Below are 24,261 nucleotides of genomic sequence, written 5' to 3'. Positions count from 1 at the left end.
CTTCTGTCCAGGTGGGATTCCAAAAGGCCCTCCATCCTGAGCATGAATTCAAGGATGAAATGTTAGTCTGTACAATCACTCTGCAGAGAGATCTTGTAGCACCTTTGAGACTAACTGAAAGAAAGAAGCTGGCAACATGAGCTTTCCTAGGATTGTCTACTTCCTCAGATGCAGTTGGATATAATAACGACGATAATGATGATAACATAGAGATCTTGTAGCACCTTTGAGACTGACTGAAAGAAAAGTTGGCAGCATGCGCTCTCGTAGACTTCAGTCGACTGTACTTCCTGAGATGCAGTTGGATACAATAATGATAATACTAATAATAATGTAGAGAGATCTTGTAGCACCTTTGAGACTAACTGAAAGAAAGAAGCTGGCAACATGAGCTTTCCTAGGTTTAAGGAAGTAGGCTGAAGTCTATGAAAGCTCATGCTGCCAACTCCTTTCTTGCAGTCAGTCTCAAAATGTGCTACAAGATCTCTATCATCATCATCATTACAACCAACTGCATCTGAGGAAGTAGACTGAAGTCTAGGAGAGCTGCCAACTTCTTTCCTTCAGTGAGTCTCAAAGGTGCTACAAGATCTCTCTACATCATCATCATCATCATCTTCAACTGAATCTGAGGAAGCAGACTGAAGCCTAGAAAAGGCCCTGCTGCCAACTCCTTTCTTTCAGTGAGTCCCAAAGGAGCTACAAGATCTGTATTTATTAAAGATCTTGAGACTGACTGAAAGGTAAGTCTACTTCCTCCAGATGCAGTTGGATATAATGATGATAATAATGATTGTAGGGAGGTCTTGTCGCACCTTTGAGACTGACTGAAAGAAAGAAGCTGGCAGCAGGAGCTTTCATAGGCTTAAGGCAGCAGACAGAGACACATACTGAGAAGAATGAGCTTATAGGGTTATATTAAGGTTGTGTGTGTCAAATGGGAACCGGAAGTGAAGGCCGCGGCCCTTTTTAGCCACCTCTAAGTGCCATAAATAGAGGAATAGGAGGAGGAGGAGGGACAAAATGGCGGCCTGAAGCGGAGGCGGGTTTTATGGTGCCAATGCCGCGGTGCATTGTGGGGAGGCCGGGCGGGAGGAGGAAGGGCGATGGCGGACGGCGGCGAGGAGGAGCCGTAAGTACCCTGGCGTCCGGTGGCGGCTCCCTCCCGGCCTCCCTCCCTCCGCGGCCCCTGCCCCGCCGCCTCCGCCTCCGCCACCCGAGGCGGGCGCGGCCACTGACCCTTCTTTTACTCTCTCTGGCTGTTTAGGGAGAAGAAAAGAAGGAGGCTAGAGGAGGAACAGCAGCGGCGGCAAAGGCAGAGGCAGAGGCAGCGCTGCCTGGCGGGAGAGAGGAGGCAGAGAGAGACGGGGGAAGGGTAAGGGAAGGAAGGGCACGGAGAACGGCAAGCACGCGAGGGAAGAGACTCGGATGCAGACACATTGGAGAGATAAACCGGTTTGGAAGCGCTTTCAGGCATTGTTTCACTCCTTGCTATGGAATTCTGGGAGTTGGAGTTTGTTGTGGGGCCCAGAGCGGAGCACAACAAACTCCAACTCCCAGAATTCCATAGCCAAGAGCCAGACAAAGAGTCAAAGCGCATCCAAACCGGGTTATCACTCCAATATGGATGCAGCCCAGGCTCTTCTACATCATTGGGTCTCCTTGACAAGATTTGTTCAGAGCTGGTCTGAGAGAGTGTGGCTTGTCCAAGGTTTCCTCATGGGTTCCCCTATGGCCGAGACAGGATTCGAACCCTGGTCTTCAGAGTCACACCTGGCTCTTCAGTCGTTTGGGTGGAGGTAGGTAGGTAGGTAGGGATGTAGCAGATTAATTGAAAAACCAGAATTATAACCAGGTTTACTATAGGGAGACCCAGAGCCGGTTGGGAAGGAAGACAAGTGTGCACCCAAATCACTAGGGCCCACATTTCAAAGTACGGGTAGATTGGGGGGGATGTCCCAAATTCTATGTTATTTCCAATTATTACTATTAGGGAGCTTTAGCCTGGAGAATGTTTATGTTTAGCTTGGAGAAGAGAAGGTTAAGGGGTGATATGATAGCCCTGTTTAAGTATTTGAAGGGTTGTCACATTGCAGATTGACCCAGAACAATGGGGATGCACCATCAGAGGACCGCCGTAAAGCTGCAGTGGCCCTTCCAAGGCGCAAAAAGCTGCTTTTTGTGGCTCCTTTTTGTGCCCAGGAATGTCTAGATGGGGGCTGTGGTGTGTGGTTGCTGCAGCCCCAATCTGGCAAAAATGGAGGCAGCTGCAGACTTCCCCTAAGACTCTGGAGACCAGGGTTTGAATCCCCAGCCGACCATGGGAACCCATTGGAGGACTTGATCAAGTCACATTCTCAGCGCTATGGGAAGGCAAACCCCATCTGAACAGATCTCACCAAGAAAACCTTAGGATAGGGCTACCGTAAGTTGAAGTTGTAATAATAATAATAATAATTTTTTATTTATATAAAACAACCACACACAAAAGAGCAGAATAGTTAGTGAAATTTAAGTCCATCCCTTCATGTTGTGTTTCCAGGCTGTGTGCTTCTTTGAAGTGGGCTGGGACTATACCATCCAGTACACCATTTAAAGGAGAAACTCAGGTTTACTTCACATGAGAAACGAACAAACCCTTTTCTGTCAAGAGAGTATTCAAAAAAAAACCAAATCCACACAATTTAAAACAATACAAAACGTTAAACTAATTTTGGGGGGGTTACTATGGATCCAGAACTTTTCATTCCCTGGCTTGTTGCTTGAAAACCCAGGCAGACTATTTTGCCAGATGCCTGAGCTGCCATCTCATGCATACTGCCTTGGTCATAAATCAGATGATGTAATTTATTTTATAATTAGCCAACCCCTTCCAACAGGTTCCTAACACAACTTTCAGAAAACTAACTGAAATAAAGCACAGTTAAAAGAAACATGTCAGGAACCAGAGTATAAGAGAGCACTGTAATCACAACTATAGTAATATTTTGGAGATTAAATGAGGAGGCTCTTTGATCAACTCTTCTAAAGTTTAAAATTAGGAATGGAGAGTATGAGCCCTTCCTGATGATCTTGGTCTGCCTTTCACATCATCCTTCTTATTGGCATTGGCAATTGATGCTTGGAAATGCAGCCCAACAACATCTGGAGTGCTAGAGAGGGCCAGTTTTTCTGCATTCAGTGGTGGAAATTGCTTCCCTTAAGGAGACTGGAGAATCTACGTAATTTGAAGGTAAATGTCCCATTGGATACAAAATCACATGGAGTGTGTTACACACTTATCATAAAATCATGACATTGCACATTTGGTAGGGACCAAAAGGGCAATTAAGTCCACTCCCTGCCAGTGCAAGAACTCACAGTTTATATCAAATACAGATTAGATGGTTGCTAGCTAATACGTGAATCGACTATAGCAACTGATAAGACTCTGACATGACAGAAGCAAATGCCTTGCATGTAACTCTTCGTTTAGATTTTTTAAAAGGGCATTCTTGCATCTAAAACGTTGCTTAAAGCGAGTCACAGTATCTCCTGACTGAATTGTCAAGCAAATTAGTGTATATTGATTTCTAATGTACAGTAGTTTCCTCTGATTGTCTAAAGACATACACTAGTTTTCTATCTATCTCCTACTTTCAGTCAACTTATCAAAATCAAGTTAGTGAACTGTTTCTTTTCCTTCCTCTGCCCCACTCTCTATCTACTGCATATTCTATCTGTGAAGCCAGAAATAGATGACTGCACTTTTAAAAAATATGCTTGCTTTTCACTTACTCTTTAGAAAATAATTCCTTGAATTATTTGTCCAGGGAACACAAACCCGTGTCTTCAGGATGTCATTGTTTAAGGGCAGCAACTATATCCTTTACATTGTAAGAGTATCTTAATAATTTTTTGTATAGAGTGAAATTCTTCTTAATGGAGAATACATTATTTGTGTGAAATGGTTGTCATATTAATGCCTAGTTGGTAGTGCTGACCCAAATATTTCATATATTTCCTGTAAATAAAATAAAATTCATCAATAAAATTGCTGATTATGGTTTGTATGAGAAATACTCCCTGCAGTGCCAAAGGAAAGTCTTGGGTTTGTAGAGACACTATTGTTCTTGTGTGTGTTTGTGTTGTTCTTTTTTTGTACTGGTTTTTTGCAGCTGAATTTCTGTGTTCTGTGCAGAATGGCTGTTGATGGTGGGTGTGGGGACAATGGAGACTGGGAAGGTCGCTGGAACCATGTAAAGAAGTTCCTCGAGCGATCTGGACCATTCACACACCCTGATTTCGAGCCAGGCACTCAAGTGAGAAATGGTTATTTTAAATACATATGTGTGTAGTATTGTGTTGCAAACTGTTGTGAACACTTCTGTCTGTCTGTATTCATTAATGAGCAAGACTACAAATTTCTGAAATTAACTGAATACTGTAATTTTCTTTATTACTGTCTTGCATACTGAAGCATGCATAAAGGGTAGCTATAGATGCTGAAAGCTTTAGAGAACCTCTAGAATATTTCATATAAGGAAGAGGGAATTCTGGTAATTAGCTACATTGTGAATTAGTGTATATGACACAGTGTAAGAATTAGAAAGATGATGGCGGGTTACAAACCGCCATTAAAGTACGGACTCAGTCCGTACTGGGGTTAGGAAGGTGCGGTGCTTCCGCAACCCCCTAACCCTAGTACGGACTGAGTCCGTACAAAATGGCGGCTCCCTTTCCACAAGGGGGCCGCCATGACGACGTCACGACTGCGCCGCTTCTACACGGGGCGGGGCGGACGTGATGCCGTCGGTCCGCGCTAGGGCGCCCTTTCCGCAGACCAGGAAGGAGCTCCGTTTCGGAGCTCCTTCCTGGTTTGCGGCGGCGCTTTGCTTCGCTGGGCGCAGCCTTCAGACGGCTGCGCCAAGCGAAGCAATGGAGAAAGGGGCCAAGCGGCCCCTTTCTCCTTCTCCCTGCCGCCACGGGGTGTCCTTGGGGCTTGAAGCCCCAGGGACACCCCTTTTCAGGCTGCGGGGAAGCAGTGTTTTGCTGCTTCCCCGCAGCCTGAAAAGCGGCGGATCGGGGCCTCAGCGGCTGCCATTCTGGCAGCTGAGGCCCTGATACACTGGGGAAAGGGGCGGGTGCAGCCCGCCCCAAATGGGCGGTCTATAACCCGCTGATGTCAAACTGTTTATCTTAGATTTGTGATATACATAATGCCTGTTTATAACTGGGTAGATTGCCATAGATAGATAGATAGATAGATAGATAGTTCAATGTTTGACATAACTGTAATGACACCTGGTTTAGGAGACGGGTGCTTATTATGGAATTGTTATCCCTCCATCCGCTCTCCATATGCATGCATACCAGTTGTTCCAACTTGTGTGGTGAGATTATTATTTGCATCCATCATTTTAATTTGAGTTAAAATTATATTCACAAAAGATATGGTCCAAATGTAAGCCTGTATACCTGGTTACAAGTCTTTTACTCAGTGGGTCTTTATGTTGAATAGATAGCTACACATCTACATTGATCCAGGAGTGGGCAACCCTCAGATGGTTTGGATTACAGATTTTTGGACCGTTGTTCAAGCCAGCTGGAATTGTATTCAATTTGGGAATTGGTGGGAATTTTATTCAAAAGGTTTAGGAGGGTGCCAGGTTGCCAATCCCTGTATTATGTAGATGTGACAGGCCAATAGATATACAGTATATATAGTCTGATTCTCACTGCATAAAATAGTAGTTTAAGAAGTCAAGCTAGCAGTAATGTATGTTAAATTTTGAATACACAGTTGGCCCTCCATTTTCACGGGGGATTCGTTCTGGACACACGCACCCACAAAAATAGAGACTCGTACATATTCAAGCCCCACAGCTTGAATGGGGCACATGCCTGCAAGTGTGTGGGGGGGGGCGTACCTCATTGAGAATAATGGAGGTTTCCACTACGTGAATAATCAAGAATTTAGATCTTAAGTCCGCGAGAAAGGAGGGGCAACTGTATTTTGTTTTGCGTTGACCACATTAATGTCCTTCCATGTACATTTGATTTATTTTTTAAAAAAAACCCCACAACACTCAGATTATTACTTGGCAGTGCAGATTTAACCTGTACTAATCAAATAAAGATCAGTGCTGCCACAACGTAAATACTAATTTATACTGAATTATTTTGCTTACGACCTTTTTAAACATTGAAGTGTTATGCAGTATGTTCGTGCCACTGTCTTAACTAGAAATCTATTTTTTCCTTGTTTTCAACAAACTGTTTGTCTTGGTTCTTTACAGCCTCTTGACTTTCTGTTAAACACGTGTAAAGTTCTAGTTATTGGAGCAGGAGGATTAGGATGTGAACTCCTGAAAAATCTGGTAACAGCTTCATTTTTCTTTCTTGAAAGCCTGTCCTATTCACACAGGAGATGTTGGGTTTGCCTGCCTTTCTTTGCATATTAAACTGTACAGACTCATTATTGGGTTTAATATTCTCATACATAAAATCATATTAACAATTTCCTTTAGCAACTGAGTCATAGCAGACTATATTCACCATTGAAAACAAATACAAAATTGTAATGAACAAATGGTTTACTTAACATATACCCAGTTCTGCAGCCTTTTCAAACCTATAGAGGTATGCCAAAATCTCAGTATTCTGTGCTGAATCATCTTGGTGGTAGGCCCAATACCTTCAAAATACTATGTTTTGAGAATACGACAATCTTACAAAGTGGGTCTTAGTTTTGTAGCCATTTTCTATAAAGGAGAAATCTTGCCTAAAAATTTAAATCAACATACTATTCTTACTAATAGAAAACAGGTAATCATGGATAAATCTTTTACTGGGCCTTTCTCATTAGATTTATAGCTAATTCTTGCTCATCTCACTTACTAAGCACAGGGATACACCTTAACTATGATTTAAATCAGTGACAGAATTTTATAAAGCCATAATGTTATTTGCTCATATCATGACTAGTCCCATGAGGAAAAGATGCCACAATTGTAAAAAGAAGTAGAAATTACAAAAACATTTTAGGGGTTGTAGAAAGCCTTGATATATGCCTAGTAATAAAGGTGTTCTGTGGTTAGTGCAGTACTATACTTTGCTACTTATGCTTTGAATTGAATGGGAGGTAATAAGGAAGGAAGAGAATAGACCTTATACTTCTAATTTATACTGTTCCATATAATAAATGTGTATGTGCATTAAGTCATTTGTATGGAATGTTTTCCTCTTGTTCTCTCAGTCTGTTTCATCAACTTGGATCCAAAGGTGCCTTGCATGAACATAGCATCAGTTTCATTAGAACAAGGCATACCTGCTTAATTTGTATGATTTCTCATCAAGCCTACCCCTACTTCCACACCCCACACTATTCTTGAAGGTTTTCTGACATTCTAGAAATGGTGAAGAACCAGGAAAGTGCTATTGTGCAAGTGGAATTTCACTTGTCCTTTACTGGATTCATTCCAGATAGCATAGAACATGATGAGATTAATAAGATGAATATCTAACATACTTGCAAAAGGAAAACTAAGGCCTGTTACAGACTGCCAAAATAAAGCTGCTTCGGGTCTCTTTGGAGGTATGCTGTTTAAATGATGCATACATCCTAAGAATCAGGAAGCTGCACCAAAGCTGCACTCCAGTGCTTAGGAATGGAGTGTGGCTTTGGCGCGACCTCCGGACTCTTAGGACCCATGCATCATTTAAATAGCATACCTCCGAAGAGACCCGAAGCAGCTTTATTTTGGCAGTCTGTAACAGGCCTAAGTTTCTGGCAGTGTTGATGGTTTTTAAATCTAATACACTAGATAGTTTTAATTTACAGATTGTGTGAGAGATCTCTTAAAGAGGCATCAATGTTTTCTGAAATATTTCCGGGTTCTCTTTAAGCTGTTCTCTTGTTTGTCTTTCATTAAATTCTGCTTGTCTTTAATTGTCTTGTGCTTCTTAAACTGGCAAGCAGCTTTACTCAGGACCATTGAATCTGGCTTGCTGTTTCTTTGGACCTTGTAGGAAACATATAACACACAATTCTCCTGTAGCTTTGCCAGCTTGTGAGTCTTTCTCTTCTGACCTCTTCTTGACTAAAATTTGTATGATTATTGAGAATGATCAAGTGCCTTCCATTCTATTTGGCAATGTTAGGTTATCATAAATCAGAAATGACTTCAAGGCACACAATAATAAAAATCAATATTAGATTCTTCAAACTAGTACTTTTTTCCATTTCCACTTTCATCAGTGCACATATGCATTGTGTAGACTAGTAAAGGTAAAGAAAAATAAAAGTGTGACTGAAATGTAGAGATGTGAAGGCCTGTGGAAAAATTACAGTAGAAAAAAAACACATTGTTGTCTGTGTTTTTCCTGAATCCTGTTAAAATAAAATATTCCATTTTCTTCCTTTTAAATTTTTTCTTGTTTTCCCCCCAGTTTTATTCCATTTTTCCTGTGTCTGTAACTTTCCTCCTTTGCCCTTTTCCATCATTGCATGACCACACTAGTGGTGGGAAGTTTGGTCCCTGTAATTGTTCATACAGAGGCAGACTACAGACTAAGAAATGGGTCCAGTGAAATAAATTCATTAGCATAGTTGAGTCATTTATGGCTGGCTGAAACTCATTTGACTTTGGGAAACATTTTCTGTAAAGCAATTGGGCTTCTAGAAAAAACGGTTTAGTACTAGATTGTAAGTTTGATATTAAGAGGAAAACACAAAATTTTAGCTGTTGTGATTGTTCCTTGTCTGTGCATTGTAAAAACCGGAACTACAAAATTTTAAATTCCAAAATTACTAATAATCACATAGTTGCTTCTCCTTAATACAATTCATAAACTGAATCAGGACTCCAGTCTGCGAGTGTATGTACTGTGACGCTGAAAGTTTAACGTCAATACTGGAAAGACATAAAAGCGCAATTTAGCGCAATTTAGAGCTGTTTGAATTTCACTAGGATGTAAGTGCTTTATATAATCTGCCTGGATGTTTTCCTAAAATGCATATAACAGATATTACAAACTTTTTTGGGGGGCTGCATTAGTAGAATCCTGTTCTAAGAAATGTATAGAACAGGCATCTCCAAACTTTTTGGACCAATGGTCACAGTTGGAATTTAGATGAAATATCATTGGCACCATTGCAAATATAGTTGCAAAAGGATAAGGTTTAAAGTTGTAGCTGTGATGAATGCAGCCAGTTCAATACATTTCAGAAGCTAACAAATGAGGCTAAAACACAGCTTGTTTGAGAACCAGAATGCAGTTTAGTTAGTGACCTGGTGAGCATAAGAGTAACATGTCTCACCTACAGCCGCTTGTTGCCACTTCTCATTTTCTTTGGGCCCACATGGGATCTTAGAGGTATTTAAGGAATGACGATAACAGATGGCTGCAAATCAAATGCTCCACATAGGCAACCAGGCTGTGTAAAAAGGGAAAGCAAGTTATATTGGTGAGTGCCATAATGTGGTGCCTATCAGGAGGTTTGTTGAATGCTAAATCTTCAGTGTTTCAAGTATTAGTATTTCTCAGCAACAACAAATTCAAATTTATATGTATGAAAAGATTATGATTTGTTTTTGTAATCTTGATTTCATTATCTATATAGGCTTTGTCTGGTTTTAGACAGATTCACGTAATTGATATGGACACTATTGATGTATCCAACCTGAATAGACAGTTTTTGTTTCGGTAAGTCACACATCTAAAATTTCTGTCCATGAAATGTGAATTGCAGCTGTCAACTTCAAGGAGCCCCTGCTCATTTCAATAAGACTTTCTGGAGATAGAGTTCCATGGATTGCATCTTTGTAAGAAAACTATGGCGCTGTATAGACGGGCCCTATCAGGCGCTGTCGTTACACATGAGGGGCGGCGCTTCCTGACACGCCTTGCCCCTTGCACGTAACGAGGGCATAAAAATGGCGGCGCCCTATAAACATGGATGCCATCATTTTGATGTGACAGACGCCTAGCGTCTGCATGTCTCGGTGCCTTCATGATAACGCAAGTGCACCATTGGTGTCTTGCGACATCATAATGATGCTGCAGAAAGAAGCCGCTTTTTGTGGCTTTTTGTTGTGTGAGGGAGCCGCGCGGTTTGTCCGCTGCGGCTCTCTTGCGCAACAAACAAGGGCAGCGGGAGACTGCCCTTTTGGGCAGTCTGTATCCCACCTATGTCATGACATTCCTAATAATAAACTAGCAGTTCACATTTATTCCACTCGTTTTACAAGTGTCTTCTCAAAATCTGCCTACATGAGGGCTAATCTTTCCACAGCCTGATTTGCCTGCTTCTCCTTTGTCTCTTCTCATCCCCATCACTGTCATGGACCTTTCTTTAGATATAGAACATATTTCATATCAGTCTCATTGGTGGTTCAGATGTGGAGGAGTGGGAAAGATAAACTTGTGGAGCTCTGTGTCTTCCATCTGCCAAAGTATGTATTAATTCAAATAGTGATCTGTGAAGAAAGCACAGGGCACTTTTGCCAATACAGTCCTTGATTCATGCAGTTTTAAAAAAATGCTTATGCCCATTGGACGCTTAGTGAATTTGTCTCTAATATCAGTTACTTGTCATCAGCTGTTAAATTCTAAAGTTCCAAGCTAGTGGATGGGGATGTATTTAGAAACAGAGAACTGAGAAGCAAAGTTTGCAAGAATTTTACTATGTAATTCTTTTTCTGAAGATGCCAGCCATAGGTGCTGGTGAAACATCAGGAATAAACTCTTCTAGAACCTGGCTACATAGCCTGAAAAACCCACAAAAAACCATCACTATGTAATCCTTTGAATCAGTCATTAGAGATCAATATCCATGAGTTGGGTGTAGATTTAGTCATACATTGAATAGACCCATTGAAATAAATTACACTTGGACTTCAGCAGATCTGGTTTAAATATAATTAAATTTGTCTTCAACCCAGTGATTATTAGCAATTCAGTCTCTTATGTCTTTTAAAGACAGAGCCACTTTGGGTGACTTTGGGGAGAAATGTGGCATATAAATGGAATAAATAATAAGAGAGAAGACATGGTGATATATTAAAAATTGTGAAAAGTGCAACTTCATGACCTCTTGTTTAAAACAATGATGTAATAGTTACAACACAATACTGTACTGACTGTAATTGATGTCAACAAGTTTTGATTTTACAGACCTAAGGATGTGGGAAGGCCTAAAGCAGAAGTTGCTGCTGAATTTCTAAACAACCGAATTCCCAATAGCGCTGTTGTTCCGTATCCTTTTATGAAAACATGACAACTTGGATTTATTCTTCTCATGTTTACTCATCTATGTTTCCTTGTGTTTTAGTTAGCTTGTTTTTTACATGGGCTAATCGCTAATAAAATAATGTGCTTGGGTTCCTTCAGAGAAATCAAAAGTGTCTTAAGTGTTAACGTGGACTTGAATATTTTTTAGAACTTGGTAAAAGTCTCTTTTTGTTACCTTCAAAGCCATTTTGTAGCATTAGCAAAGGCACATCTGCTACCTGGAAGGTGAATTTGCATAGTCAGTATTATGCAAATAAGATCCTGTTCTTTTCAGAGGTTTGTATGAATTTGATGAACACATTCCAAGTCACATGAGACTGCATTGTTTTTTGGTCTAGGTCTAGTGTGAAAATCCTTCGAGTTTGGGACCTTTTTGTAATCCTGTGATTATTCATTTATTAATTTATTTTAATTATTTACATTGTTTTAAATTTGTTGGATTTGCTTTATTGTATGCTACTCTGAAATCTCAGGATATAAACATTCAGAGTAGCATACAATAAAGCAAATCCAACAAATTTAAAACAATGTAAATAGTTAAAATAATTTTAATATTATAGCTTATAATAATGGAAATAAGGTGTTCTTAATACCTTAAAATCCTTTGCAATCATACCATTTTTAAAAAGTGATGGCTGACATAAATTTTGCACTGCAACAACATAATGCTTACCCTTATCATTTGAATGTAATACTTGCCTTGAATTTGTTTTGCTTGTTAAACCACATTAAAAATATTCCTCTATACAAAAATGGCAGAAGGCGTTGAGTGGTTTGGTGTGTGCTTAATGTATTGTTGAAACATTATCTTTAGAGTCTCATAAAGAATATTTTTCCCAAATATTTTTAGGTCCAAGATTGAATATTGTTCCATCTTAATTCTGCAGAGAATACAGAGCCTTTTGCAGATTAAAAAGTGAAATAACACAATAAGAACCTGAGCCAGCATTCTGTTTTATACCGTGGTTCACCATGCCTGATGGATATCCACAATCAATACATGAAGGCAGTAGTCTTTTTCTACTGTTTCTCCCAAACAACATTAGATAGGGTTAGTCCAAAATAGGCACTATTATTATGAGTGATTTTTGAAGTAATTCTTCCAGCTCTTGAAGGGCAATATTTTAGAGAATTTAGTAGCATTTTAAAAATTCTTTGTTGAGGACTGGATCTTTTGCTACGTCATTAGAGCATGACCTGTATACTCAGTTAGGTGTTATTTATGTTCTCATCAATTAACCTTAAGAAAATTCCTTTACGATAGCTTGCTTTCAGACATTACAAAAAGATTCAGGATCTGGATGACTCTTTTTATAGACGTAAGTTGTGGAAATAATTGTTTTATGTTTTCTCAAACTAGTTGAGAAGAATGTGACTATCCTTTCCTGAAAAACAGTTGGACAACTTGTTTTCTAGATTACTGCAGCTCTTCTCAGTCCTAGCCAACATAGCCAGTGATGAGGGATTGTGGGAGTTGTAGTGCAGGATGATCTGGAGGGACACAAGCTGTCCATGTTTACTGTGAAAGGAAGATAATGCTATGAATTCAACTCCCAGTTTATAAACTGAACTTACTTTATAAAATCAGTGGGACTATAGTATTTGATGTTGGAAAAAGTATTATTTCTATGTAACAATATTCATGTATTTATTCTAGAATTTCATATCATTGTATGTGGATTGGACTCAATAATTGCAAGAAGATGGATAAATGGCATGCTGGTAAATACTTTTGATAATTAAACAGTAATATTACTCAGTTCTTGCCAAATATGAGGTGAAGAATTCCACTTTACTGTTTACTAATCTGCAGATGAAATGCCTATCTGTATGTTGTTCACTGCATATGTGATTTGTCTTGGGTAAAAAAGTGAGGTGTCTTTGTATCCATCTCCCTTTCTGTCACAACATTTCAGAATAATTGACTGAAACTTTGGGTGAAAGTTTTAGCGTATCTTGATTAATCTTTTGGTAAAACTGTTAAAGGGTGTACTGCCATGTGGATTACCCTTCTTGTTCCTGTAATAAGATAGTTAAGAAATTTATACCAGAAATGCCTGAGAATGGGTATAGATGCCACCTCAATTCATACCGCAACATATCAAAGAAACAGAAGCAAAGCAAGGAAAAATACAGTAATAACAAAACAATGGGTACATAAGTATTAACTCAGGCATTACTGCCAATACAGTAGTCCCTTACTACCCATGGGGGATCTGTTCCAGATCCCCCCCCCCCCCGCAGATAGCAAAAAATGTGGGACCTTAAATTCCGTCTTTTCAGTGGACGTGCATGCCTCTTGCACCTGCATGCACAGCCATGTGCATGCATGCCCATTTAAAAAACTGGGATTTACTGTTTCACAGAACCTCAGATCCATGCATGGCAAGTCCACAGTTGGTATGGGTACTCTGAAGATGTTTGCAGAATTGAGTAGAACAAAGACAGACAGATACACACTGTTTGCCTTACTTGCCTATATTTTAGCACGCTACAGGAGACGATAGCTTTCTAAGGAAGCCACTTTTCCATCTGGTTGTTCTTTGAACTCATGTTTTTTCTTGCATGAAGTGATAGAAAAGGACCCTCTGGGAGACTATAGAAAATGGCCCTCTGGGAGACTCATGGAATTACACTTTCTGTCTGGGAAGACAGCAGACAAACAGTATTTTAAGCAGTAGAATAGAAAGGGATATTGCATGAATGTGAGGTTTTTTTTCCTCCTGATAAGGGATAATTTGCTATAAGATTTGCTTCTTGTTGTGTGTGCATTTTTTAGAACTGTAGAAACCTGGACCAAGCTCACTATATCAGTTCCTGTTACTGATTTTGGTAATTTAAGAGAGAACGTGAATACTGAAAGCTTAATGCTGTATCATTTTACCTAGATGCACAGAATGTGTCCTATCAAAGTCCTGTCTACTTGTTTGCACTTGCCTTGCAAAATTTGTGTAATGGTCATGACAGAATGTCATTCTAAAGTGACTTTCTGATTTTTCAGAATTACTTCTAATGTATTTTTTTGTTTTGAAGAAATCACAGTTTTTAATAAGCCCTATAGCCCTTGTAAAATTTTAGTTCATTCTTCTTTTAAGTAGCCTCCAACCACTGATTTCATTTCAATTTCTATTCATCAGAGACTGCATTAAATCACTCTTTTTCTACAACACATTTGGTTATTGTCAGAATTTATATTTGGGGCTAGCATACTTTGGTACAACTAGACCAAGGCCTCAAACAGATGGCCCAAAAGGGCTGCTGTCGGGCCATTCTGGGTGTGGGGTGTGCACATGACTCATGCCCCTAGATTGCTCTGAGGTCAAGCAGAGGCCACTCCAGGACCGCTCAACACAGCCCAAAACTGACCACGAAGTGAGTGGTTTCTTACTGCTCCTTTCTGTGGCCCATTGAGGACTGCAGTAGCGGGCGCCCTTGGGACCATGGCATCTGGTTGCTGCCGTCTGTGGGTGATTAGGGTGGGAGTGGACTCTGACTGCTTCTTTAACCTTGTCTGCTTCACCCCCAGATCAACACAGTGCTTTTAATATTTGAGCTGCCTTTGAAGAGCATTGGACAGTCCTAGTTTACTTGGCCATATATGAAAATTTACCGTATACTGTATACTTGTGTATAAGCTGATCTCATGTATAAGTCAAGGGCATTTTTGGGGGCCACAATCATGGATTTTGATATGACCCATGGATACGTTGAGGGTCCAACACTGGAGCATGTTACAATAGATCTAAAGGGGTCAAACAAAGCACCACTTCCCTCCCTACATCTCCCTCTCTGGACCCCTGGACACACACACTGTCTCTCTTCCCTTTACTAAATGCATCTCCAAGGCTCATGGCTTGCAAAACAGAGTAGAACTCCCCCACCTTCCCTTTACCAAAAGCATCTCCAAGGCTCATGGCTTACAAAAAGGGGTAGAACCCCCTCTTCTTCCCTTTACCAAAAGCATTTCCAAGGACCATGGCTTGCAAAACGGGGTAGAAACCCCCCTCTCTCTTCCCTTTACCAAAAGCATATCCAACCCCCCCTTTCTTCCCTTTACCACCAAGATTTCCAGGCTCATTGCTTGTAAAACAGGGTACAAACCTTTCTCTCTGCCCTTCACCCCCAGGATTTCCAAGCTCATGAATTGCAAGCCTGGGCATACTCTCTATCTGTGTCCCTTGCCTCAGCAGCTGTTTAATAGCTCTCGCTGCAAGGGAAGGCTGAGGGATAACAGAGAAAGAGAGAGAGAGAGGGAGGAGGAGGAGAACGCACCAGGACTCTAATGGGGAGCTATTTAAAGATCCCTGGCTCCAGAGGAAGGGTGGGCACTTTTTAAAGGAACTTTATAAGCATTATTAACCTATTGCCTCTATATAAATCTACCCATGATTTTGGAGTCCATTTTGGGACATAGATTTCTAGACTTATAGTCGAGTATATACGGTATGCACTTTCTCTAGAAGTCTTACTAGCTTTGGTGTTGTCTGACTCTGTCTTACTGTTTAGTTTTATAGTTAACAGTGTAAATTTGACCAAAAAAATGAATGGTTGACATTATGACCATTGTATTTCAAGATTTTTTAAAATTACATTATCTTAATGATGTAGATCTTCTCCATTTCTAGAAATGGCAGTCTGCCATATCGGTCAATAGCATCTCTTAAATGTCCTGATGCAAGACTAGATCTCCACTGTGTATATTTGCAGTATATTGCACAGCCACAATACATTTCTGTGCTACTTTGATATTGCATGTGGTAAACAAAAGGGGAAAAACTCCATAAGCCAAACATAGCTCTCTGGAGCTGAAGAACTTGGAAAGGGCTTGCTGGTTATGATCTTGTATTCCAGTACCAGTGGCTGAAATTGGCAGAGTGTACACTGAGTTGTGGGGAAGGGGAGCAATATAAGGGGTGGTGGTGGTGGTGATGATGATGATGATGATGATGATGATGATAATGATGATGATAATTTAACTGACTTCTGCAGTTTGAAAATAAATAAATTGCATAGAAATCTCTTAATGTTGAGTTTTGAAAGATAATATTTTAATGTAGGCTGCTTTGGCAACAGAACTGTCTCAGTTACTGATATAGTTATTTCAGACAATTCAAATTAAACATGAATGTTCCGTCCAGAAATTAAGTTCAGGAGCTAAGTGGTAGAGGGACTGGTCCTAATATAGTAAACTCTACTTTCCTCTGTAGATTTCACTTTTAAACTATGAAGATGGGGTGTTGGATCCAAGTTCCATTATACCTTTGATTGATGGCGGAACAGAAGGCTTTAAAGGAAACGCTCGTGTGATTATTCCTGGAATGACAGCTTGTATTGAATGTACTCTTGAACTTTATCCACCACAGGTAGCAAAAAAGAATTAAGTTATCAAAGGTTGGCCTCTCCTGTGTTAAAATTCATGTTAGAACATTTTAGGATTTGTTTCCATCAGGTAAATTTTCCAATGTGTACAATTGCTTCAATGCCTCGGCTACCAGAACACTGTATTGAGTATGTCCGGATATTGCAGTGGCCCAAGGAACAACCTTTTGGAGGTACTGTAATTAATAAGTTATTTAAACTTTCATCAAAATATAAAGTTGAACACAGTAGAGTCTCAATTGTCCGACATAAACAGGCGGGCTCATAGTCAGATAGCCAAAAATGTCAGATAATCAGGAGGGTCCAAGAAAAGCCTTGAAACTTGCCTTAATCGCTGGGAGGGAAGGCCTCGTGGTCTGCCTTCTCTAGCCCAGCATGTCTTCTTGCTCAAATCCATTGTCCCCAATGATGGTGTGCACGCACCCACGCCGCCATTGGAGACAAAAGTCCCTAGCCTCCCCTTCTCCCTTCCTCCTTCCTTCCCTCCCTCATTCCCTCCTCATCTTGTTCCTTCCCTCCTTCCTTGCTTACCTCTTGAGTCCTGTTTCCTCCGCGGGGGCTTTTGCCCCAGCTTGGGTGGGTGGGGGGGGGGGGGGAGTCTGCCGGGGCTAGGAGAGGGCCGAGGTTCCAAGCATCAAAGGAGAGGACTGGGCACTCGGCCAGAACTCCCTTTGGGCTGAGGAAAACCAAGCCACCGAGGAGAGGCCTGGGCCTCCCTTCGGGCTGAGGAATACCAAGCCGCGAAGGAGAGGACTGGGCACTCGGCCCAGGCCTCTTTTCAGCAGCTTGGTTTTCCTCAGCCCAAAGGGAGGCCACGGACTCCCTTCAGGCTGAGGAAAACCATGCCACGAAGGAAAAGACTGGGCAGAGCGTCCAGTCCTCTCCTTTGTGGCTTGGAACCTTGGCCCTCTCCCAGCCCCGGTAGACCCCCCCCCCCCCCCCCCCCAGCCAAGCCAGGGCAGAAGCTGCCGCAGAGGAAGCAGGACTCGGGAGGTAAGCAGGGAAGGAAGGAGGGAAGGAGACGGGGAGGGAACAAAGGAGTGAGGGAGGGAAGGAAGGAAGGAAGGAAGGAAGAAGGAGAATGGGGGAGGAAAGGGACCTTTGTCCCCAATGGCGGCGTGCCATTATCCGACATCCCATGCTTTGTGAACGTGCCGCACGAAGAAGCATGGGACGTCGGATAATCCAGAATGTCAGATGACCGAAGGACAGATAATTGAGACTCTACTATAATGTAAAAACCTTGTCCTGTGTCTTTTACATCCCTTGCTTAATGTGATTTATAGTAATTGTAGAACTCCGTCATTGTGTTATGACAGAAATGTTTATTGTATAGCCCTTAGACCATTTCAAAATAACGCTAAAACAAGTAAAACACACTATAAAATTCTATAGAAATTCTAAAGCAAATAGAAAAGAACTAAAATATAATAATAATAATAATAATAATAATAATAATAATAATAATAAATAATTTGTTTTATTTATATACTGCTATTCCAAAGATCATAGCGGTGAACAGCAAGTAAGCTAATTAGCAAGTAAGCTAATTTGCCCCCAACAGTCTGGGTACATGGACTGACTTCCTGATTCTCTAAATTGTCTGTTTGTAACAGAAATTACACTTCTTATTAAGCTGTATCCCCGAGTCTCTCAGCAATAAAATAAATAATGCGCTTGTAAAATGTATCTGCTAGTCACTCCTCTCTCAATGCTACTCCAAGTGTGATCTCTGGTGTGTACTAATATCCATTGTACATTTTTTTTTGCAGAAGGTGTGCCTCTGGATGGAGATGACCCAGAACACATACACTGGATTTTTGAAAAGTCTTTAGAAAGGGCATCACAATTTAATATTAAAGGTTTGACTTACAGGCTCACACAAGGTAAGATTCAGCAACCGTTGTATAGTTGATAGTACAATTGATCCCTAGTATAGTGGTGGCAAATACATCTAGCTTTTAGATCCCTCATTTAACATAAGAGCCATGCCAGATCACACCAGATGCTTATCTACTTCAAGATTCTGCTCCCACATTGCCCAACCATATTCTTATGGGAAAACATATTAGGTAGTTGCTGTTGGTACTACATCTGTAAATACTTTCCCTTAGATTTTTTCCGGTTTCTAAAGCAGTCTTGTGTGCCTTACCACTGTTAAACATTCTGTTATACAGAGAAATAATGTAATGATGTGTGGTATTTCCTCTCTCATTGCAGGAGTTGTGAAGCGGATCATTCCAGCAGTAGCTTCTACAAATGCTGTGATTGCAGGTGCAGTAATCTCAGAGTTCTTGATTCTAGTTACGTGCTTAAAAATTGAACTAGAGACCTCGCCTTAAAAGGGTCTTCTGTTCCTTTTATGTTTGACTATGTGTGAATGGAGCCATCTTATATATAAAAGGAATCAAGCTTTATAACACAGTGTTTATGCTTAGACAGCTTTAAGCCTAAATCCAGCTGTTTGTTCCAGTTCCAGTAAACCAAATCAATAATTGAAACCTAAGTTGGTGTTGACTTGCCAAATTACCATTGATTCAGTGAATCTGTTCTATTTGGGACTAACATATGGATTGGGCCTTACAAAAGCACATGCTGTAGCAACAAACTAGCTTCTAGCAACACAGGTTCAGATTCTATTAGCCTCTATTTCAGTATCTGATAAATTACAATTGCCACTGCTAATGGACTATCATCCATTGTTTCAAGTGAAATCAGTAAGCATTTGCTAATATCCAGGTCTTAGGAGTCTTTAAATGCATTACCAAACAACAACTTGGTTCTTGTGCATGATTCTGTAAATCGGATACTTGATTATCACCTTTCTCTCTTTAATGTTTAAATAGTGTTGGTTGTTCAACTGTCTCTGTTTCTCTCTAGCTATATGTGCCACTGAAGTCTTTAAAATAGCCACAAGGTAATTTACTTCCTAATTAAATATTTTTGCTCACTTGTTGTTTATAATAGCTAACAGAATTTTTTCATTACAGTGCATACATGCCTCTGAACAACTATTTAGTGTTCAATGATGTAGATGGACTATACACATACACATTTGAAGCTGAGAAGAAGGTTAGTGCTGCTTCAGAAAAAAAAATCTGATTTATTCTTGACCCACCTTGGCCTTAGTCTCCAGTACTGTTTCCCAGAACTCAAATAAAAGTGCAGTGTAGTGCTTTTTTGATAGGAACCCCAACTGTAGAAAACTCTTCTTAAACAGACAGAGGCACATTTTCAAGGGTCATTTGTGCTTTCAACTTAAAAAGTATTCATTGTATTATTCAATTCTTATTCAGAAATGAAAAGGATGATATTTGTTTTTGTAACAAATAAAAACTTATTGTGAAGATTCTTTCATTTGAACAGAACTCCAGAAAATAGATTAACTATTCCAGCCAGCCCTTGTGTTGCTTCATGCCAAATTATCTTCCTAGATCTCTCTTTTCTTCTTTGGCTTTTTTTGCCACAGGGAGTCAAGCAGCAGTAGTGACAAAAGTTCCCTTTCTCACTATGTAATAAAGGTTGAACATATATTCCACATGAAATAGTCACTGTGGATAAGTTAATTGCTATTTCGTGGGTCCCAGATCTGAGACCTAGTTCCTGGTTATTCTGAATATTTGATTATTTTTGTTTAGAATGCTAATGCATTACTTTTAAAAATTGGAATAAATTTTCAGCTTATTGATTATATAAGTGTAACTCTTGAACTTCAGGGCAATCTCTTTACCACCTTGATGACAAAATTAAAATCCAGGATTTGCCATTATTGATTTAAATCAAAATAAAGCTACCTGGCTTTTTATATTTCCTGGCATAGTGTTTCAAAAAGGTGAACAAAATGCAGATTGCACATAAATGCCATTTGGGGAAATTTCTTGTGTCTATTACATATCTCCGTGTGTTTTGTTTTTTGTTTTGATAGCTTGATGTAAATGACTTAAATGGCAAAGTTACTGACTTCTTCATTTGCAATCTCCCAGGAGAACTGCCTGGCTTGCAGCCAGCTTCCTCAAAACATAGAATTTTCTCCATCTGCTAAACTGCAGGAAGTCTTGGATTATTTGACCAACAGTGCTTCATTGTAAGTGACATGCTCTTCTGTTTATTTAAAATAATTGAACTAAGATTCTAGAAACATATTCTTGATAGAATTAGGGTAATGAAGATATGATTTTGGTTAGCGGTCTTACTAATTATTATTTGTCTTGTACAGGCAAATGAAATCTCCTGCAATAACAGCCACAGTGTATGGGAAAAATAAAACTCTTTATATACAGGTGAATAATGTATCTGACTAATTAAACTGTGTATTTCACTTTAAACGAAAGTATTATAAAGCATGTTTCTTCTTTTTTCCATCCCAGTCAGTAGCTTCAATTGAAGAACGAACAAGGGCAAATCTTTCAAAAACATTAAAAGGTAACAAACATTTTAAATGTATCTTGAAGCATATATTGTGTATATCATGTATAAGTTGTGGACAGGTTTGAGCGCCAAAATCTTGGGTTTTGATATGACCCGTCGATACGTTGAGGGTAAAATTTAATGGCATGTAACAAAGGATGTAATGGATGAAGCAAAGGAAAACAGTGCCAAAGAAATTACCATATATACTTGGTTTACTCTGAAATCTTAGCTCGACTTGTACACAAGGGAAGGTTTCAGGTTAAAAATCATGGATTTTGATATGGCCTGTGGATAAGTCAAAGATAAAATTTAGGAGGCTATAACAATGGATGGAAAGGGGGAAACACCACTTCTATGCCTCCTTCTCTGGACCTCTCATGACCACCTAACACCACTTCCAAGGTGCTGGAGAAGAAGATTTTAACATCAGATTGGGAAGGGAAAGAAGTGGAGTTAAAAGTGGTGTTTCTTTGATGGGAGAGAATGCTTTAAAATGGGATTGGGAAGCTCTTACACACACACAGGCATGAAGAGTGGGGAAGAGTTGGGCATCATGATGGTGCTTGTTTCAGGACTTTTCTAAGCAGTATTAGAGGTTTGACCAGTACTGTATATAAGTCAAACCAGGATTTTATGATCAGTTTGGGGGCATAAATTTCTTGACTTATAGTCCAGGATATATAGTACAAAATTACAGTAGGTCCCAATTCTGAAAGTAAACTGATAGTAACAGCAGTCATTCAGGCCAGAAACAGGGCTTAGCACCACCTCGGAACAAGTTGCCCTGTCGGTGGTCACCATTTTTCTGCCCAGGAATTCAAAAAGGTCAGAGGCCTCACTGCAGCGGAGAGAGTAGAGAGGGCCAGTATATCTTTTCGATTCTCCCAAAATGGACTAAGCTCTTGCCTTTTGCCATTCAGAGAAGGGGATGGTTTCTGTGTGTGTGTGTGTGTGTGTGTGTGTGTTAAGGTAAACTTTCTCAGCCTCAGAAGATGGCATTGGCAAGCCCTCTCTGGAGGGACCAGCCAAGAAAACCCCATGATAGGGTTGCCATAAGTCTGAAATGACTTGAAGACACAGCACCACCAACAACAAGGTACAGTACTTACATTGACCCACAGATAAGTCAACCCAGGGTTTTTAGGACAATTTTAAAGTAATATTTCTAGATTCATATGTGGATATATACAGTAACTTAGTTTTGAAACAGCTTAGTACACTGCTAATATGCACTGGCAAGGAAACTTAACTACCAGTTGCTTCCATACTATTTTAGAGGGAGTTGGTTTCTCTGTAATGATGTCATGTGGTGAACACCTGCGGAACTATACATTGTGTATTTTCACCATATCACTAAATGCTTATTCATCAGCCTAATTATCCCTAAAGATGTACATGGGGATGAACAGTACAGAGTAATGGCCATACTATTAAAGTTTGCTTGCAAACATGAGACAAAAGCTCGTGAAACAGAGAGCTGCATGCAAACTCAATCTAGGCACCTTTACATTGATGGTGTTTGTAGGGGATCAAAGAAATAGGTATGTGCCTAGTAATTTGTCTGTGAGAGTGATGGATCACATTCTGACAAGTGATGGAATCCAACAAAAGTGCACCATTAGATCCTAGGATTTGTGACTTCATGCATCTGAAGCATTGCTGCGCTGGCACCCTCCTTACTTTGCCAGATTTAATGAAAACACAGAACAAAGGTGACTCTTTAATTCACTCTCAATTCAAAGCTAGCTGATAGCTGTTCATATTAAAACTATAATTTGGATTATAGCATTAAGAACTAGAGGCAGGTTAATCCAGAATCCACAGCTTTCCTGGATATGACAAAGTATTAATTCAGTTATCTGAATTTTAATTTAAAGTTTTTATCAACAAATTGCCCTAATGCTTGCAAGCTAATGCTCCAGCTACTCTGGCTAAAATCAAAATTTGAACTTGAATCACTGTGAAGCAATCTCTGATTATAACTTTTTCTTGTTTACAGAATTGGGACTTGTTGATGGCCAGGAACTCGCAGTTGCAGATGTCACTACACCACAGACTGTCCTCTTCAAACTTCATTTTACTACTTGATGCAAATGCAAGTGATCTAAGCATGCACTGAAGAAAGCACACACAACTTGTTAAACTACTGTTGTGTACTAGTAGAAGGAAAGTTGACTTATCCAGCCTTTATTCCTATTATACAAGCATTGCTGGAAATTAATTTGCTCTGAGTAAGTTGCTCTTACTTTAGAACTGACTTTACAAACCAATATTTGGTTGTTGTTATCTGTATAAATCTCACTAATGTACAGAAATTGGATGTTTAGCAATTTCCCCCCCAAATTGTAATTACACTAAAGTAATGCCAACACTTTCTCCTGTAATATGGTCAATATATTAGTACCACCTATGGATTAGAAACACCTATGAACCCACCATGTTCATACAATAAAAAAGTGAACAAAGATTTTTAAAATAACATTTTAGAATCTGTAAAATTCTTAGTTCAGTCTGCAAGATAGTAGAATAAAATAAGGAATGTATTTTCTGCTTTATTTAATGTCTTTATTGAACTGTTATATATTAAATATTGCCAAAAATATTGCTGTATTTTTCAAAATATGGAAAGATTTTACTTCCACCTGTAGATAAAAATAATCCATTTGTATATTTGCAAATACTAGCAGTTACTATGCATGGAGTTGCTCTATGTTGTTCAGGACTGGTGTTTCACTGTTGAAATATTTATTAATAAAATTGTATAAGGATTGCCTTAGTCTGTTAGCATGTCAGTGGAGCCCGGTAGAAGCACAACTACTCAAGAAGTGAAAAGTCATACATAAAATAAATTACAAACATAGATACAATGAAGAAGCATTTGTAATGTGTAGTTATATTATCGTCGGGATACAATCCTGTATCCTGTGTCCACTTCCGAACTCAGTGAGTTCAGTTCTGAATGGGCTTTATTACATAGAATCTTCACTCTTGTTTGGGATAGTAGTTGGCTTTTCTTTTTTGAAGTTAAAATGCTGTCCCTGCCCACTATCTGTTAGTACTGTGACTTGAGGACATTTTATGGTGAATTGTCTATTTGCAAAAATTGTTAAAGCCAATTTCACAGGCAGAGCTGGCAATTATTGGTTGAAAAATAATATGGAGGATGTTTAAAATAGATTTATTACGATCAACTGATCT

At 39.7% G+C, this 24,261-nt stretch overlaps 1 protein-coding gene across 3 annotated transcripts; it reads left to right on the top strand.

Moving 5' to 3' along the window:
* Positions 1-1,001: 1,001 nt before the first annotated feature.
* On the top strand, positions 1,002-23,833 carry UBA3 (ubiquitin like modifier activating enzyme 3). 3 transcript variants are annotated; one of them, XM_042452061.1, is made up of 18 exons: positions 1,092-1,132; positions 1,268-1,369; positions 4,181-4,301; positions 6,279-6,359; positions 9,605-9,687; positions 11,158-11,238; positions 12,550-12,593; positions 12,932-12,996; positions 16,482-16,637; positions 16,724-16,826; positions 18,426-18,539; positions 18,874-18,927; positions 19,534-19,570; positions 19,644-19,725; positions 20,637-20,737; positions 20,870-20,933; positions 21,021-21,075; positions 23,063-23,833. In XM_042452061.1, exons 1-18 carry the CDS (start codon positions 1,107-1,109, stop codon positions 23,149-23,151), a joined length of 1,458 nt encoding a protein of 485 aa, XP_042307995.1. In that variant the 5' UTR covers positions 1,092-1,106; the 3' UTR covers positions 23,152-23,833. The 3 variants fall into 3 exon arrangements, with proteins under 3 accessions (XP_042307996.1, XP_042307995.1, XP_042307994.1); XM_042452060.1 differs by having other exon boundaries at positions 1,268-1,375; XM_042452062.1 differs by lacking the exon at positions 1,268-1,369 and having other exon boundaries at positions 1,002-1,132.
* Positions 23,834-24,261: the final 428 nt, after the last annotated feature.

Source organism: Sceloporus undulatus, chromosome 2, assembly GCF_019175285.1.
Source record: "Sceloporus undulatus isolate JIND9_A2432 ecotype Alabama chromosome 2, SceUnd_v1.1, whole genome shotgun sequence".
NCBI lineage: Eukaryota > Metazoa > Chordata > Lepidosauria > Squamata > Phrynosomatidae > Sceloporus > Sceloporus undulatus.
This window is presented reverse-complemented; position numbering and strand designations above follow the sequence as displayed.